This window comes from Labeo rohita, chromosome 7 (genome assembly GCF_022985175.1).
Source record: "Labeo rohita strain BAU-BD-2019 chromosome 7, IGBB_LRoh.1.0, whole genome shotgun sequence".
NCBI lineage: Eukaryota > Metazoa > Chordata > Actinopteri > Cypriniformes > Cyprinidae > Labeo > Labeo rohita.
In genome coordinates this window covers 11,742,689-11,758,889 of record NC_066875.1, presented here as the reverse complement: position 1 = coordinate 11,758,889, position 16,201 = coordinate 11,742,689, and the positions used below count along the sequence as shown (strand labels likewise).

The 16,201-nt window shown below is 36.2% G+C and overlaps 3 protein-coding genes and 1 non-coding gene across 6 annotated transcripts; 1 reads left to right on the top strand and 3 right to left on the bottom strand.

Annotated features, from left to right (window-relative positions):
- Nucleotides 1-284: 284 nt before the first annotated feature.
- Nucleotides 285-2,171, bottom strand: rps20 (ribosomal protein S20). Its single transcript, XM_051116215.1, has 4 exons — nucleotides 2,010-2,171; nucleotides 1,092-1,191; nucleotides 839-912; nucleotides 285-532 (listed from the first exon to the last, which is right to left on the bottom strand). Exons 1-4 carry the CDS (start codon nucleotides 2,010-2,012, stop codon nucleotides 350-352), a joined length of 360 nt encoding a protein of 119 aa, XP_050972172.1. The 5' UTR covers nucleotides 2,013-2,171; the 3' UTR covers nucleotides 285-349.
- On the bottom strand, nucleotides 984-1,052 carry LOC127169056 (small nucleolar RNA U54). Its single transcript, XR_007828196.1, has one exon. It is a non-coding gene; the product is annotated as a small nucleolar RNA U54 (small nucleolar RNA).
- A 690-nt stretch (nucleotides 2,172-2,861) lies between the features above and the next one.
- On the bottom strand, nucleotides 2,862-13,391 carry plag1 (pleiomorphic adenoma gene 1). Its single transcript, XM_051115862.1, has 3 exons — nucleotides 12,994-13,391; nucleotides 8,268-8,603; nucleotides 2,862-6,879 (listed from the first exon to the last, which is right to left on the bottom strand). Exons 2-3 carry the CDS (start codon nucleotides 8,498-8,500, stop codon nucleotides 5,931-5,933), a joined length of 1,182 nt encoding a protein of 393 aa, XP_050971819.1. The 5' UTR covers nucleotides 8,501-8,603; nucleotides 12,994-13,391; the 3' UTR covers nucleotides 2,862-5,930.
- A 66-nt stretch (nucleotides 13,392-13,457) lies between these two features.
- chchd7 (coiled-coil-helix-coiled-coil-helix domain containing 7) lies at nucleotides 13,458-16,195 on the top strand. Of its 3 annotated transcripts, XM_051115864.1 has the most exons (4): nucleotides 13,466-13,557; nucleotides 14,682-14,743; nucleotides 15,286-15,369; nucleotides 15,616-16,195. In XM_051115864.1, the coding sequence occupies exons 3-4, from the start codon at nucleotides 15,310-15,312 to the stop codon at nucleotides 15,736-15,738; spliced, it is 183 nt and encodes a 60-aa protein (XP_050971821.1). In that variant the 5' UTR covers nucleotides 13,466-13,557; nucleotides 14,682-14,743; nucleotides 15,286-15,309; the 3' UTR covers nucleotides 15,739-16,195. The 3 variants fall into 3 exon arrangements, with proteins under 3 accessions (XP_050971820.1, XP_050971821.1, XP_050971822.1); XM_051115863.1 differs by lacking the exon at nucleotides 14,682-14,743 and having other exon boundaries at nucleotides 13,458-13,557; nucleotides 15,616-16,194; XM_051115865.1 differs by lacking the exon at nucleotides 14,682-14,743 and having other exon boundaries at nucleotides 13,503-13,557; nucleotides 15,229-15,369.
- The last annotated feature ends 6 nt before the right edge of the window (nucleotides 16,196-16,201 follow it).

Genomic DNA, 16,201 nt, shown 5'->3' with positions numbered 1-16,201 from the left:
TCTTCAACCATCTAATATACAAACATACTCATTTTTACTGACTCACCCTCATGTAGTTGCAAACCTATATGCATTTCTTTCTTCTGCAGAACACAGACAACATTTAAATGTTGGATTCTAAACGACACTGGAATGGAGTGATTTTTACTTTTAAATGTCACTGTGCTTCACAGAATAAAAGAAATGCATACAGGCTTCTAGCAACATGAGTAGACAATTTTATACAAGTTTTTTTTTTTTGTACCTAAACAGTTTGATGTCGGGGGAAAAAAGGCAAACAGAAATCCAAAAATTTTAATTTTATTGAGCTGATAGCAAATACACAGCTGATTAAGTTGGAAGACAGCAATTATGCATCTGCAATGGTGACTTCCACCTCAACACCAGGCTCAATGCTGATGCTGGTGATCTGCTTGACGATCTCAGATGGACTGTGTAGATCAATGAGGCGCTTGTGAATCCGCATCTGGAATCTGTCCCAGGTCTTGGAACCTTCACCACATGGAGTCTTGCGAGTAGTGATGCGCAGGGTCTTATTGACGGAGATGGGGGAGAAAAAAAAATAAATAGAGAGAGAGAGAGAGAGAGAAAAATGTCAGTCTGACAACAAACATCTTAAAAATTGGGACATTCTCATCACAAAGGTCTGTCTTTGACTAAATACAGGCATTTAATTGAAGCTTCCATTTGATTAGAACAGCATATTTTACACATTTATTTATTTATATATATATATATATATATATATATATATATATATATATATATATATATATATATATATATATATATATATATATATAAAAAAAAAAAAAAAACAACAACAACTGGTACTCACCTTGGTGGGCATACGCACAGGTCCCTTCACCTTCAGACTCTTCTCCTTGGCACCTCGGATCAAATCAGCACACACTACGGGGGGGAAGAAAACTTAAATGACAACATGCCTCACCTATTTAGACACACAACTTAGTTTGATGAAAAAAAGGCTCAGAATAGCGTATAATATAGCTCATGTTTATATCATTCATATATTATTATCCTCATTGCCATCAATTTATTACAACCAGAGCACAGAGGTGCAAACACACCTTTTTCAAGAGATTTCACATTGCGGCTTGTCAGAGTGATGCGGATACGGTGGATTGCCACCTCAGCCTCAACTGGAGCCTTACCAGTGTCTTTGAAGGCCTGCAAAACATACATGTGCTGTTAATAAACTTTACAAACAGCAGAAAACTGTAATTCCGACTCTCAAAACACCTGCACTCTTTTTTTATTATTATTTATTTATTTAAACAGACACACATTTAATTGCAAGTTTCAAACACTCAATACATGCTTTACACAATACACATGCATAAATTGAATTTATAAACAAAGCTACCAACACATACAAAATACAGACCGATCAATACTGGATTTTGCGTATAATGAAGCCACAAGAGTTTGTTGACACCTAAACTCCAGACAATATGCACAACCAAAACACCAGTAAATATACACACATATATACATATATATATATATATATATATATATATATATATATATATATATATATATATATATAAATAATCATTCACATATAAAACCTTTATTAACAAGCCAGAAATATGACACAATACCTCACAATGTTGATGTTATTACTGTGACTATACAAACTCCTCTCTTTTAAAGTGTTCTAATGAATTAAAAAAAGTATTACTTTGTTGCTTCACTACTCCTAGCAGCTCAAACAAAGCTATAGGAAATAAAACATAAAAGTTCACTGTAAGAACTTTTCAACAAAAGTTCATAAGCAGATCTCTTGGCATAAACTGGCATTCATTGATCGCAAAACTGCTCAAACTCCAAGCCTACAAAACATGCATCAGAGCCGTTACATCGGTTCAGAAACACAGCGCGGCACGTGTTTACACGAGCTGTTTAACACCTAAACACAGACACAAAACACAACAAAGACTGCTAGTCTGTGTTAATACGATATTAGTAAAACTTCCAATTACCATGGTTAGTAATTCCTGACCGACTTATTCGTGGAAACAATTGAAACGCGAACAGCGGTGAGCCAGGAAACGCAACCTCGCGGTGGTCGTTCAGAAAAGAAAGGCTTAAAGGCCTGCTCTTTCATTTATAAGATGCATCCGGGTACTGTATGACAACACCACCGCGTCGACACTTCCGCCGGAACAAAGAGCATTTTGCTGGACTTTTGCCGATTATGGCCAATACAACGAATAAAAAAACATGGATTTATTGAATATAAATTATAAATGTTGCGAATAAAAAAATAAAAATAAAAATAAGTCCATTAAAAAAGCAAACTACAATAATGTTTTAGCTGATTATTACAATTTAACTACAGGTATATAGCCTAAATAAAACCTAATAGCACGCCTAATTTAAAAACAAAACAAAAAAAAATCTGACCTTTAACTCAGTACTTCGTTGGACGTTTTTTGGGTATGATGCGAGAAGCTTTGCTAATTACTTTCGTATGTCAGTGATTTAAGTTTCTTCTTCTTCTTCTTCTTCTTCTTCTTCTTCTTCTTCTTCTTTTCTTCTTCTTTCTTTCTTTCTTTCTTTCTTTCTTTTTTTTACTCAGATCTGCATATCACAAAAATTTTCATTTTCAAAACTGTATTTTTATTATGGGGTATGGAGTGCAGACTAATATGAGAAAACTAAGGAGTATGAATAAATAAATAAATAAATAAATAAATAAATAAATATTATATATATATATATATATATATATATATATATATATATATATATATATATATATATATATATATATATATATATACATACATACATACATATATCATTATGTGTGTGTGTCCTGGTTCCCTGCATTACAGAACCAAATATCCCCATATGTATAGCAATACCAGTAAATCTGAACATATCTGGGACTTCTTTTTTTTTTTTGGTCCCCATGAGGAAACAAGATTCTAAATCATTAATTAAGTTTTTTGAAATTCTAAAAATGCAGAAAGTTTTGTGTTAGGGTATAAGGATAGAAAATACATTTTGTACAGTGAGCACATATACACAAACACAGAAGAGACAAACTCCTGGTAGAGTATTTTGGGGTTTTTTTTGTTTTGTTTTGTTTGTTTGTTTTGTTTTTGTTTTTTTGTTTTTTTCTTTGTGTTTATTGATCACTCATTACTGTGGACAGTATTAACACTGGACCAAATCTCTCCTCTCCTCACATAGCAGCAAAGGTCGTCTAAACATACACAGAAACACACATTTTTTTTTTCATCAGAAACATGCACAACTGCCAACAGCCTGCCTTCCTTAACACACACCTGACTCAGCAAATAAGTCAGTGAATAAATAACTTTCTCTTTGGATGATGTTATCAGTAGGAGACAAATTAATTGTCAGCTGTGGCAGCAGGCTCTCATGACGGAGACAAATGCATAACACACATTCATACACATAGATATATAGGATTCTGTCTGTCTTAGGCTATACATGTACAACAGTAGTTTGTAAAATACATTAAAGTAAAATATACATGATTAGCAATAGCAGGCCATTAACACAGAATGGCATTAAAACAAAAAGAACACAATGACACACATAATTATGGCTGGAATGCTGTCTGTCTTTTTCATCTATCCATATCATCTATCTTGTATCATAGGTCAGTACCTCCAAGGCCTTCCCCATGCTGTGGTGACATCCATCCTCTAAATGGTTTGTGTCATATGCACCATATTACAAACACATTAACAATATGGCTCACTTAACCCTCAACCCCCGACACACACGCGCACACGCACACGCACACACACACGCACACGCACACGCACACGCTCCTACTTTAAAACAGTTTGAAATGTTGGGGGGGGGGGAAGAGAAGAGAAAGTCGGTTGCACCACCAGGGGCTATACACTGTCCATTAGCAGCATTATCCATCAGATTTATTGCAGGAGTGTCGCTCACACACTCGATGTTGTGATTGTACCAATGACAATGAACAGGAGAGTTTGTGGCTCCCAATGATAAAGTTTTCTTTTCGAGTAATCCTATAGATTAACAAGATAAGTCCATGATTCAGCAGCAATATAAATGAATGACATCACTCATTCAGATGACCTCCTGGTAGCGGGCCACCTAGATCTATGCAATTTTGTCAATACTGAAGCTACTAGAAACCTTAAATGTAGTAAGTACTTGCTAAAGGAATCTTGCTGGAATTGACCTTTTTTCTTTGTTTGGCTGAAGCCTCAATTGAGAGACACTGACAATTAGATATTTTGTGCAATAAAGCAAAATAACAATAACAAAACACTGTATTAAGTGTACCTGTAAAAATATCACACATATAGCATTGTGTATGTATGCTTAAAATCTTCTAAAAGCTACTTATGACATCTATACTATTTACTTTCACCAAAAAAAAACAAAAAAAAACAAAACAGGCATATTATTTTTCTGAAAGTGCTATCATGAAATATATGCCCCAAATGGAGGTTCTCTGAATGTTTAAGCTTTTAACAACCTTCAGTTTCCGAAGAAGTAAATCAAAAACCACCAAACAGACATTTGAACACTCTGTCCAAATACCTAGAAACACACACACAGATCCGTCCTTAGAGGATATCTATAGAGGAAGATGCATTCACACTGACAGCAGTTACATTGCTGGAGATCAACCACTTGCTGTACTGTTGGTTACTAGCAGGCAATCCTACTCAACTTCTTTATTCAGCAACAGATCATATGAGTGATCTCATCGTATGTGTGCGGACTCCCCTTTAGTAACCAACATATAGCTTCACTGGCCATTTGCAAGTTGAGGTCTCTATCACTTGTCGCCAACTCTAATTGAAAATAAATGGCAAATGGTTGCTTTGCAGTTCACTGTCAATGTGAATAACCTTTATGTTTATTACAAACTTCAAAAGAGTTAATACCGAGATCAACTACATCCCCAGCTTATATTCAGGTAAACTGTAGAGAAGTCATTATAATGACACACTCTGTCACAGACTGTATTTTGTCTTTCGGAGTTATATAAGCTGTGAGCTTAAACTGAGACAGCAAAAACTGATATGAATGTTTCTTTCATTGACAGCTTTGATCAGTGCAACAGCCAGCATTCTGGTGGATGAGGTTGAATGAAGTAAGAGAGAAAAAGGATGTGAGCATGCGTATGGGTGAAAGAGAGAGTCTTCGTCTTTTTTCCCTTTGCTGGTGTGAATTGTGAAGCATTCCTGCACTGGTATCCTTTGAGGCCCTTACAACGAGCAGCAGCACAATGGCAAACAGCCATCAAAAAAAAAAAAAAAAAAAAAAAAAAAAAAAACATAAAGAGATGAACCTTCTTCCGTATAGATATGAAGGTTTTGGTTGCCTTTGGCTGTAAATAGTTGTGACATGGTCACTAAAACGGTGGTAGTTCAGTACCCAACAGTTTATGAGCCATACATTAAACAACAAGATGGAAACATCATTAGACAAAATATCTTTTAGCTTTGATGGAACTTCAACACTGCTAGAAGTTAAAGTGTTAATGAGTTAAAAGTGTTAATCTCTCTCTCTCTCTCTCTCTCAGCATTTTCAGAGCGAAACGTCACTGCAAACTGAGCTCTGCTCTAATTAATCACATAGCCATGTATTTAATGTTCAGTATTATTTGTTAGGTGTTTGACTTCTTCCATTGTTAAACTGAGTGCTCAAACACCTCTACATGGAAAATAAAATGAGTATTGCATTTTCATCCTTTTGAATAACTAAAAGTGTGATCAAGACTTTTCCTTAAAAATGTGGTACTGGCTTGAGGAAACTTGGCGAGATTTGAGAGACTCAATGCTTGTATGAATTTGATTAAGGGCTAAGTTGATAATAAACAAGAGTGTTTTAATAAGTGCTACAAAAATTGTAAGTGTATAAACGCATTTGGGTTACTGGAAGGCTTGGTGGAAGCGAGGCAGGGTGGTGGTTGTATTCAGAGATGGTGGATGTGTGTAAGTCGGAGTGAGTGCGTTGGTTTGTGACAGTGTGTGTGAATGTGTGATTGTGTGAAGGAGGCTAAGAGGCTCTGGTGTGTCTTGCATGGGAGTGGTCAGTAGCCCCTCCTCCTGGCTGTAAGCCACTCCCAAAGTAGGCCCTGCCCCTTGGTTGTAAGGCAGAAAATTAAACAGTGGAGACAGAAAGTCCAGGGACGATGTCGTCTCTCCAGTCACCGTTGCAGAAGCACTCAGCTTGGGTGTATCTTCAGCCTGTAGCTCTAGGAGATAACTTTCAAGCTCCGCCCTCAGTGGTGGTGGTGGTGAGTAAGAAGCATGACCTATTGGATACCTTAGAGAGAGAGGCCCAGATGTTGGCGAGGACTGTGACTCCATCAAATCTACAGGCTCTGCTTTAACCCTTAGCAGCTCATGAGCGTGGCTTTTCTTTACATGGCGGGTAAGATGATCCTTACGGCCGAATCGTTGTGCGCAGTACTGGCAAAGGAAGTCCTTGCGTCCTGTATGCACAACCAAGTGGCGTCGCACGTCCTTACGGGTGTAAAAACGCCTTTCGCAGTGCTCACACTGATGACGCTTTTCCTTAGTTGCGGTAGCGCTTTTCCCTGCATGCCCACGAAGGTGCTCCAGCAATAGGGGAGTGCTTGGGTATGACTGCAGACACACCTGGCAGGTGAGGTCTCCGCGGTGTGCGGCGTGAAGGGCTTGGTGCCTTCGAAAGCCTAGTTTGGTATTGTAGCTCTTGCCGCATTCTGTGCAGCTGAAAGCCTCCTTGTTGGGGTCGTGTGTGTGGAGGTGGTTCTTCAGGTGATCTTTTCGGTGGAACATCTTCTCGCAGTAGCTGCACTTGTGTGTCTTTTCTGGTGAGTGTGTGGCCATGTGTCTGTGGACACAAAAATGCATTAGCGTACATTGACCATATAAGAAACTTTTATAATGTCCAAATGTCATAAAACTAAACTGAGTATATCTGGTCTTGCTTATTCCTGACGAGCCTACTGTGTTTTCAGTTATGGGTGGCACTTCTGGTTTGGGGAACTTTCATTAAAAAAGACTGAAACTAATAATTTCAAATCATAAGGTTGCCCTGCAAATAAAGCTTATCCATCTGTTTGACATGAGAATAACGTAACGCTTGGTATTTTAATGTGACTCGTCATAACAAGAATATCTATGGAAAGAATTCTCTTTTCAGTCGATGCATTCTTTTCCTCAATATTATTTTCTTTTTTCCTTTTGCATTCCGCTGTAATAGTCTGAAATGGACAACATATACTGCACATTTGTGGTCTTTTCTCCCAATTTAATTTACATTATGTCCCATTCATAATCAACTGGAATGCACAAAGAACCTCTTGTTATTCTCCTCAAATCCTTATGTCTTTTTCCAAGTTTGTTTGTTTTCACAGGTAAATAAATACAATTTATTATCTGTCAGAATGACGGAAATCACTTTGAAATAGTATCACACAATGAGGAAGTTAGTTATTTTGATTAAGGCAACGTATGCTGCGTAATACTGATTTTACTACAGTGATACTTCACCCATCCATAATTGCTGTGGAGAGAATCGCGCTTTTGAGTTATTCATGGTCTGTTAAAAGTACCTATGCTTTTACATTTGTTATTCTTGTCATTACTTGGGCCACTGCTGAAGGGTGAATAGAATATGTCATCTGACTGTACCCAGTAAGAAAAAAAAAAATAAATAATTAATTAAAAATATTATTGTGTTTATAGAGCAAACCTTTCACTGATTGTTTACAGTTTAAGGGAAGTTACACCCATAATTTGTGCAAAGTGTCATCGGGCGTAGAAATAAGGTGGTTAAGATTTCACCAAGTTACTGGATCAAAATTCTTATCAATCAATCAATCAGTCAATCAATCACATTTCAGTTTTTAGCTTAGGAGGTGGGGTTAGGATTGCAGTTTGGAGCTTTAACTTTGATGATGTGGTTTCGACCCCATTTAGTTTCAGAATTAACTTATTTTGTGCTCTGCAGAAGAAAGAAATACAGGTTTAAAACAACAAGAGGGTGAGTAAATGAGAGAATGTTTCATTTTAAGTTACCTGTATTTTTAATGGTTAAGATTACGATGTAGGTAAGAATGTTGTTCCAAGACCACTGATCAAAATCAACACCTACTTTGCCAAATCACCATTACCATATCATTTCAGACCACTCACCTATTAGCAAATTTTGACTGAGACAGAAACAATGGGATTGCAGCAAAGACATATGATGGCCATGGAAGTATATGTACCTACCGTAAGAGTTTATACTTGGAGACGAAGGCCTTGGTGCAGTCAGTGTGTGTGCAGTGATACGGCCTTTCCCCTGTGTGGGAGTACGAGTGTACCTTCAGCTTCTCCAAGCTGTTGAAGGCCTTCTCACAAAGCTGACAGGAGAAGTTCTTCCTCACTTTACCCTCTACTCTCCTCTTCCTCACTCGACAGTGCTCTGCCGTGGTGGGGCAGTCGTTTGCAGATACCGTTGCCATGGCAACTTAGCGACAGCAAGCCATGTGGTGGACACGAGTGATATGTCCCAGCACAGAGAGAGTGTGACAGCCCAAATCTTCAACACAGCAGAGACACAAGGCCCTAAGAAAAAAGACAGGAATCAGTGATAGATGAATGAACTGACTACTTCTTATGTATTGCCGCAGGGGTCTCCAAACTCAGTCCTGGAGGGCCGGTGTCTTGCAGAGTTTAGCTCCAACTTGACTCAATACACCTGCCAGGAAGTTTCTAGCATGCGACCTTGATTAGCTGGTTCAGGTGTGTTTAATTAGGGTTGGAGCTAAACTCTCCAGGACAACGGCCCCCCAGAACCAAGTTTGGAGACCCCTGTATCACTAGGTGCGTTCCATTCAACTGTAAGTGGACTGCAAAGCAGACTTCACAGGGTATTTCGTCATCAAAGATTTGAGGAGCACTGCATACGGCAAAGATAATAAGGAAACATCGATACATCACTTCACAAGAAGTGGAGAGGAAAAATTACCCAAATGATTACCCAAATGTCATTGTGCACCATGTCACCAGTTGGAACTAAAGATTGAGCTGAGTTTTTTGAAGGCCGTATATATAAGGCAGGGTTGCAATAAATGTTGTTGTTGTTATGATTATTATTCAAATTTGAGTATTTATGAATGGTTACGGCAATTCATTTTTTTACATTATTTACTTCAGGAAAGTTAACTATGAGGCTGCATGTGGAAAAGAAAGAGCACAATATGAGATCACTACAATCTGTTAACAGTCTAAACATACATTTTGACTATTTTATTAGATACATTATTGTATATATATTTTACATGTATAAAAGTAAAAAGTAAAATAAATTACAATATTTATTTATGTTACATCTTATTCTCTGTGACTCTGTCATTGCCTTTCTTTGATGACATTCCAGGGCATTCCAAATGAGCGATTATTGTCAGCGAAGTATACTTCAACAGATATCACGTGCTTAGGGAGTAGGGAGCAGTGAAACTGCATAGGAACCCTGTCAGTTGGTATTTGTCAAATCTGTAATTGATTGCAGACTTCTATTTTTAAATTGCATTTTAAATTTTCTTAGTTGTATCACCTGGGGGCACGTGATGGTATTTGTACCACACTTTGAGAACACTAGACTAGACAGTGGCAACAGGATACAGAAATCTGTTTCTAGACAAATGATGAACCCTTAATGAAAAACTTTAGCTAAGACTTTACTAAATAATAATAAAAAAAAACTTACTTTCCTTTAATAAAATACTTTAATAATGTTGTGCCATAATAGTACACAGTGTCACATATGAGACACTTATAGGATGATTTAATTGTAAAGTGCAAATACTGGTAACAGTAAAAACTGTGTAAACCTGGCACACTGCATAAATATAAAAATATAGATAACATCCAATAAACGCAAAGTTGCATACCATACTTATTAGCATACAAAACTTACAGGGTATGCAAATTGTATAAAGAACTGTGTACAAGGGCAAGGTTACCTATACATATTTAAAACACAGAAGTGCAGACTCTCTGAACTTTATTAAAACTCTTTAATAACTTCAGCTACTCTTTTTTTACTTTGTGTTTTGCACTGGTATCCACTTGCCTTCCTATTTTCTAAATTTATACCTAGGAAGATATGCATGTATTCATCCTACCAACATCATTTCTTTACTTGTCTCTCTTTTAGTTATTTTTCTTTAATTTATCTTACAAAAGTTCTATACGTTGTTTTTTTTTTTTTTTTTTTTTTTTTTTTTTTTTTTTTTTTTTTTTTTCTTTTTCCAGTGCTATACAAATCCCTCATGCCATTCCACATGTGTTTAGCTAAATTATTTCAATGGAGTATTTGTAATGAAAAGACAAAGAAGAGGAAGTGTGCCAATTTAGCACTAAAAGGTTGTCATTAAACACAATTGTTATTTCAGCTAAGTCAACATTTATGTCTTCTCTTACATTAATCTCTCATATTTTTCCTTTTTGTGTTTCATGCTGGATGGATTAAAGGCTACTCTCTAACAACTCAACACTCAAAATCAATCAATCAAACCAGTAACTTATTCTTTTATAAATAAGTTCTATTACTCTTCCTCTGCATATTCTGTGATTTATTAAAATATGTATATTACAATTATTTAGAACAGAATGGTTTGTTACTTAGAATTGCATCAGCTTTTTTTTCTTTTTTTCTTTTTTTTTCCATTAAGATTTAGCATAAACTTTTAGAATTGTACCAGCACAAAACCAAAATGCTATATCCAATATATTATTACATTGTTAACACATTTCTGATGCATAAGTTCAGTTTTGTTATATAATTAATAATAATAATAATAATAATAATAATAATAATAATAATAATAATAATAAAAGAAGAAGAAGAAGAAGAAAAACATAAATATTGTTTATTGTTTTAAACTAATCTTAACAGGAAAAAACAAACAAACAACTTTTGTAATAAGTCTGCTTGGCAGTACATATTACTAATATCTGCCGAGTTTCATTAATTACATACTTTAGTACACATATTTAATGTAGATCAGTAAGAAATAATTTATTGCAAGAGAGCATAAAAGCATATCTAAGAATTCATTACCTAGTTAAATTGTAACCATTTTAAGTCCTACAGTCAAGATTATGAAAACAATAAAACATAGTTAATCACAAAAACTTTATTCATTTACATTTAATTTAATACATCATACATTTAATTTGGCAAACAAACACTCATTCAAAGTGACTTATACTACATTTAAGGCACACATTTTGTCTAGGTAAAGGTTCTAACATTCCCTAGGAAACAAGCCAATAGCCTTGGCTACAAAACTACAAAAAAAACACAAAAAACATCCCGTAAAGCTTCTTATATTATGAGTGCGAACTGCATGGCTCAGTTTCACAGAAAAATGTTTAAATTATTTAGTTATTCATATTTCAAAATCGTACTGTTTATCAATTCTCTCTACACCAAATATTACTTTACAGTTTCATTACGCAGTCCAACAATTTTTTGTCAGCTATTTGACTGCCGAAGTAATTATGAAGTCTAAATATGCAAATACGACATTTCCTGATAGTATGCTAAATCGTTGGCTCTTTTTTTCCTGCGAAACTGATCCATGCAGTGCGCACTACTAACATACTGCTACACGTGAAGGTTTGACATGTTTTGGAGTTTTTGAAGGACTCCGAACTTCACATTCACATTCACAACAACTGCGCGGTAAACCCGATGACCCCCTTCAGCTGAAAGGCTATTAAAAAAAACATGGGGCAATAAGGACGGAGGTGCTTCATATCCCAGATGAGGAATCTTCACCTCCACCCTTCCACCGCATCTGGCCATATGTAGGCTACATGTTTATATAAACAATCTATCTCAACATGCTAACGCACACACACGTACCCTTAAAAGTACCGATTTCAACAGCCCTACAATGTATTTTGCGCACAATGCCGTTGATGCTCTTGCGTTATACCACACGTAGCGCCATCACATGCACAAGTTTCATTTGAAACACTCTGATTGCAAGTTATACAATAAATCTACGCTGACATTCTACAGAAACGCACCACACCCCGTGTCGTAGCAACCAACAACTCTAATATTATTATTGACTTTTCAGAGTCAACAGTAAAATCAAACTATTACTAGCATCATTAAAGGATTATATCCTTTAAGATTTAAGATCCAATGGCCCTTCACCAATTACTCATCCTGATCCTAAGTGGGACTTTCTCCCGGAGTATAATCTAGAAAGATGAACACTGAAGAGCTGTGCCCAGCATCTCCTAATTAGTTTCCCTTCACCTATCCCACCATTTTGGTTGTTTTCGATATTGACAAGCAGCTTTCTCTTCCTATAATGACCCACAGTGCAACTTTGTGTAACTCATTGACACCCCTAATATAGTCACTGACTGTGACTCCCAAACAGCTAACTTTATAAATTGTGTCAAAATGAAACATATTATGCACTTTGTTTAATACATGTTGCGTTTAAATGTGATTACAAACATGGAAAGGTGCTTCTATCACAAACTCCGTGTTTGCGTTCGTTTTGCGTGCATGTTTGTGTCATAATTTTCGCACCATGTATGCAGCGTGCATTTTTTTCATATAAATTTTAATACGCATGAGTTTGCGACGGCTATCCCCGTAGCCATGTCGTTACTGTATATTTTGAGAAAATCTCAAAACAAATTTTTCATAAACTTTTTTTCAACTTTTTACAACTTCACGCGTTTCTCTGTTTATTGACATTCGTCCGAGCGCAACCTGACTTGACAGAAACAAAACAGAAAGAATTATGTTAGATTTTCTATATAATTTAGTCTTTCGTTGCTTTTCTCTCAAGTTCCAAACTGGGCGCTGATTAACACAAAACTTTTTTTCTCTAGCTCACCCCTCTCTCATAATTTGAATAACCCCGATATTTTAATTAAAGAACGTCGTAACAATTTTCTAAATATGCATAAAACTCACCGTGGGAGCGTTAACATCCTTTCTATGGTAGTTTTCTTGACTTTCAACTATTTCCCGGATTTTTAATAATTTTTTTCTCATATTTTTTGCTGGACGCGGCGGGCCTAAAAATTGTTTGCTTTCCCCTCTTTCCAGCAGCCATTGTGTATGCGCTGCGATGCAACCAAACCAAGATTTGGCCACGCCCACCACGAAACCCTCCTTCCTCGCTCTTGTGATTTGTGTAATAAACTGTCATTTTCACATTTCACTGCCACTGACTTTCGCTTTCAGAAATTCTAACATGTAGGACTCGTCGGTAATTCTGTCAATCGGTATGACTTCGTTTAATTTCTGTTTAGTCAATAGGAGGGTAAAACAGTTATCATCCTTATTCCATTGGCTGAAGGAGGTGACAATTCATACAGCCGTTACCGGTGACGCTTTCCAACTTGCTGTTTGATTGGCCATCGATTCCTGTCAATCATCTACAAATAAGTTAAGTTGTGTTGTGTTGTGTTGTGTCATACGTTCTGTTTTGACATGACGAGGGAAGGTTGAGTGTTCGTGTGCAACACGTAAATTGTAAGTATTTGCAATATTAAACTTATTGTTCAGTGGCAACCACAGCTTATTTGTGTTTTGGTATTGAACGTGTCTCTTTTTTATTATAATTTACTGATAGAATTTGTAGAGGTGTACGTCACATTACATTCGGCTGGAGCACAGCCACCGGTCCTCTGTACGCTGATTTGAATGAATGAGATTACTGGTTATTTTCCATACTGACTCATATCTCTTGCTTTGTTTTAAAGTAAGTTAAGGTACAGCTAAGTGCCCATAATGGTTTTTAATAAGTCTTTGAGGCGTTTAGTGTGCAATAGCCTCGCAACTCATGAACTGAATCAGTTAGTTCTTGCAAAGGTCGTGCAGATCTGAAGTCATTTGCACTTTGCGAGAGTGTCAATACTAGCTATGAGATAACTTGAAGTATCCCTGCCATTTAACTGAGGGAATACTGAGAGAGTTATAAGTAATCTCATATTTTGTTTAGTGAGTTTTATTATAGCGCAAAAAAAAGAAAAATAAATATATATTATATGTTAAAAAATAATGAAGAAATCCTGAATGACATATATTTGACCTTCATATAGTTACGTTTTGTTTTGACACAGGGCTGTCTGTAGTGGAATCAAACATGGTGATGATTATAGGATTAGTGTATGTTGTGTATCTGATTAATCTCATATAGGTTTAAGTTTATTAACCTGCTAGCAAAGCACCTCATTTTACCAAAGTTCTTTCACTCGTTAACTTTAATACATACAGTCTTAAATGGTAATGAACAATATTGACCATGGTTAATTTATTTCAGGGGTGTCCAAACCTGTTCCTGAAGGGCCACTGTCCTGCAGAGTTTAACTCCAGCCCTAATTAAACACACCAGAACCAGATCATAAAGGTGTTCAGGCTGTGTTCAGACCATCATTACTAGGCTGTGTCTGAAATCACCCCTATATTTTTTTTTAAAAGAGCAGTATTTGAGGGGACAGCAATGAGTAGTGGTGTCTGAAACCATAGTGGACAATGTCAAGTGCACTCATTCAATCTGACAATGGACCACAATAACACGTGTACGACCAGTGATATCCATAGCACCCATAATGCACTGTGACGGTCATGCTGAATAAATTCCCATGTCTTGCCAGAAGATGGCGCCTGCAGCTGAATCTTTCATCCATCCATCCATTTCCCAAACCGTTTATCCAATGTAGGTACAGCGTTATATCATACAGATATAAATGTCTTTTTAACTGATGTTATAGATTAATTAAAGTTTATACATATTAGCGTCCATGACCGAGTTCAAGGTAAATATTTTCATTACTAATGGTTATTATCAAATTATTATTATTATTAAACACCAAGCACAAACTATGCAAAAGCGGCAGCCGTTCTGTCCAAATGTGCTTCTTTATTATCATTCACTCTTTCAACTGGACTATATTATATTGGAGTAATGAAGTGAATGAGGGTATAGGGGTCGAGTAGGCTAGGCAACTTCCAGGTTAATGTGTTATAGCTATATTTGGCTGGACATTGGCCCTCTCGGAGCATTGTTTCCAAAACAATGATGCATTTTTAATAATAAAGTTACTTTTCTTTCCACAAATGTCAACAGTATGTTTTAATTAAAATGGTTTTACTATCAGTAGACGAGTACTTGTTTTTCTAATCTGTCGTGTACTCAAATAGGAAAACAAAATGCCAATCGCAGATTTCTTATGTAACTGGAGCTCTCTGACATTCCAGCTATGACACAGATGCAGTTGGAGGATGGCTAGCAAATCAAATGCATGCAAAGTGCGGAATGCAGATATCAACCCATGCATAGAGGTCAGTCAGACTTGTGTGTGTGGTTTAATAATGTTAAATTTAATGTAAACTATATATGCTTTTTGTCTGAATATATTTAAAATTGGTGTAAAATTTTGAGTTCAATGCCGCATAATTGGTAACAATTGTAGTGATGTAAAAGGTTTTAGTTGTTTAATGAACTACACTGCCGGTTATATCATGATGTGTTGTAAAAAGAGATTTGTATTTTAAAGATTTATTTCCTCTGTGTTTGCATTGGCATAGGAGAGTGATGGTTCTCAAAAATGTTTGGATGCATACAACAATGATAAGAACATGTGTTCTGCATACTTCATGAGGTATAAAAACTGCAGGAAGTACTGGGTAAGTATACTGAGAAACTACTAATCTAGTACTTCATAACTATGCTCTGTAGAGAAATGTACCATTTTGAAACAAAAGTGTATACAAAAGCTGGATTCTCCAAATGTAGAATTCTAATGTGAAAAAATGAAGTACTTACCTGCCCCCTGTTTAAGTACTTCAGGAATGCCATAGACGACTCCATTCTGGATCTCTTTTTTTAGCCTCAGTTTGTTTGTTACAGGAGGCAATTGTAACAACAACAATAATAATAATAAAGGCTATTTTATTGGTTACAAAACGAAGTAGTTAATGCACTTATAGAGTGCACTTAACTGTCATGCACTATAGGGATTACAGAATTGAGCCATTTTTGTACACAGCAATAGAGTCAACAGCAAGAGCCAATATTTCATATTGAGTAATGAGAAAATATACCGCCTAGCCCTACCCCAATCTGCATCCGATCCCCATCTTAAGCCCAATCCAACACTTGTATTTTCCTAGT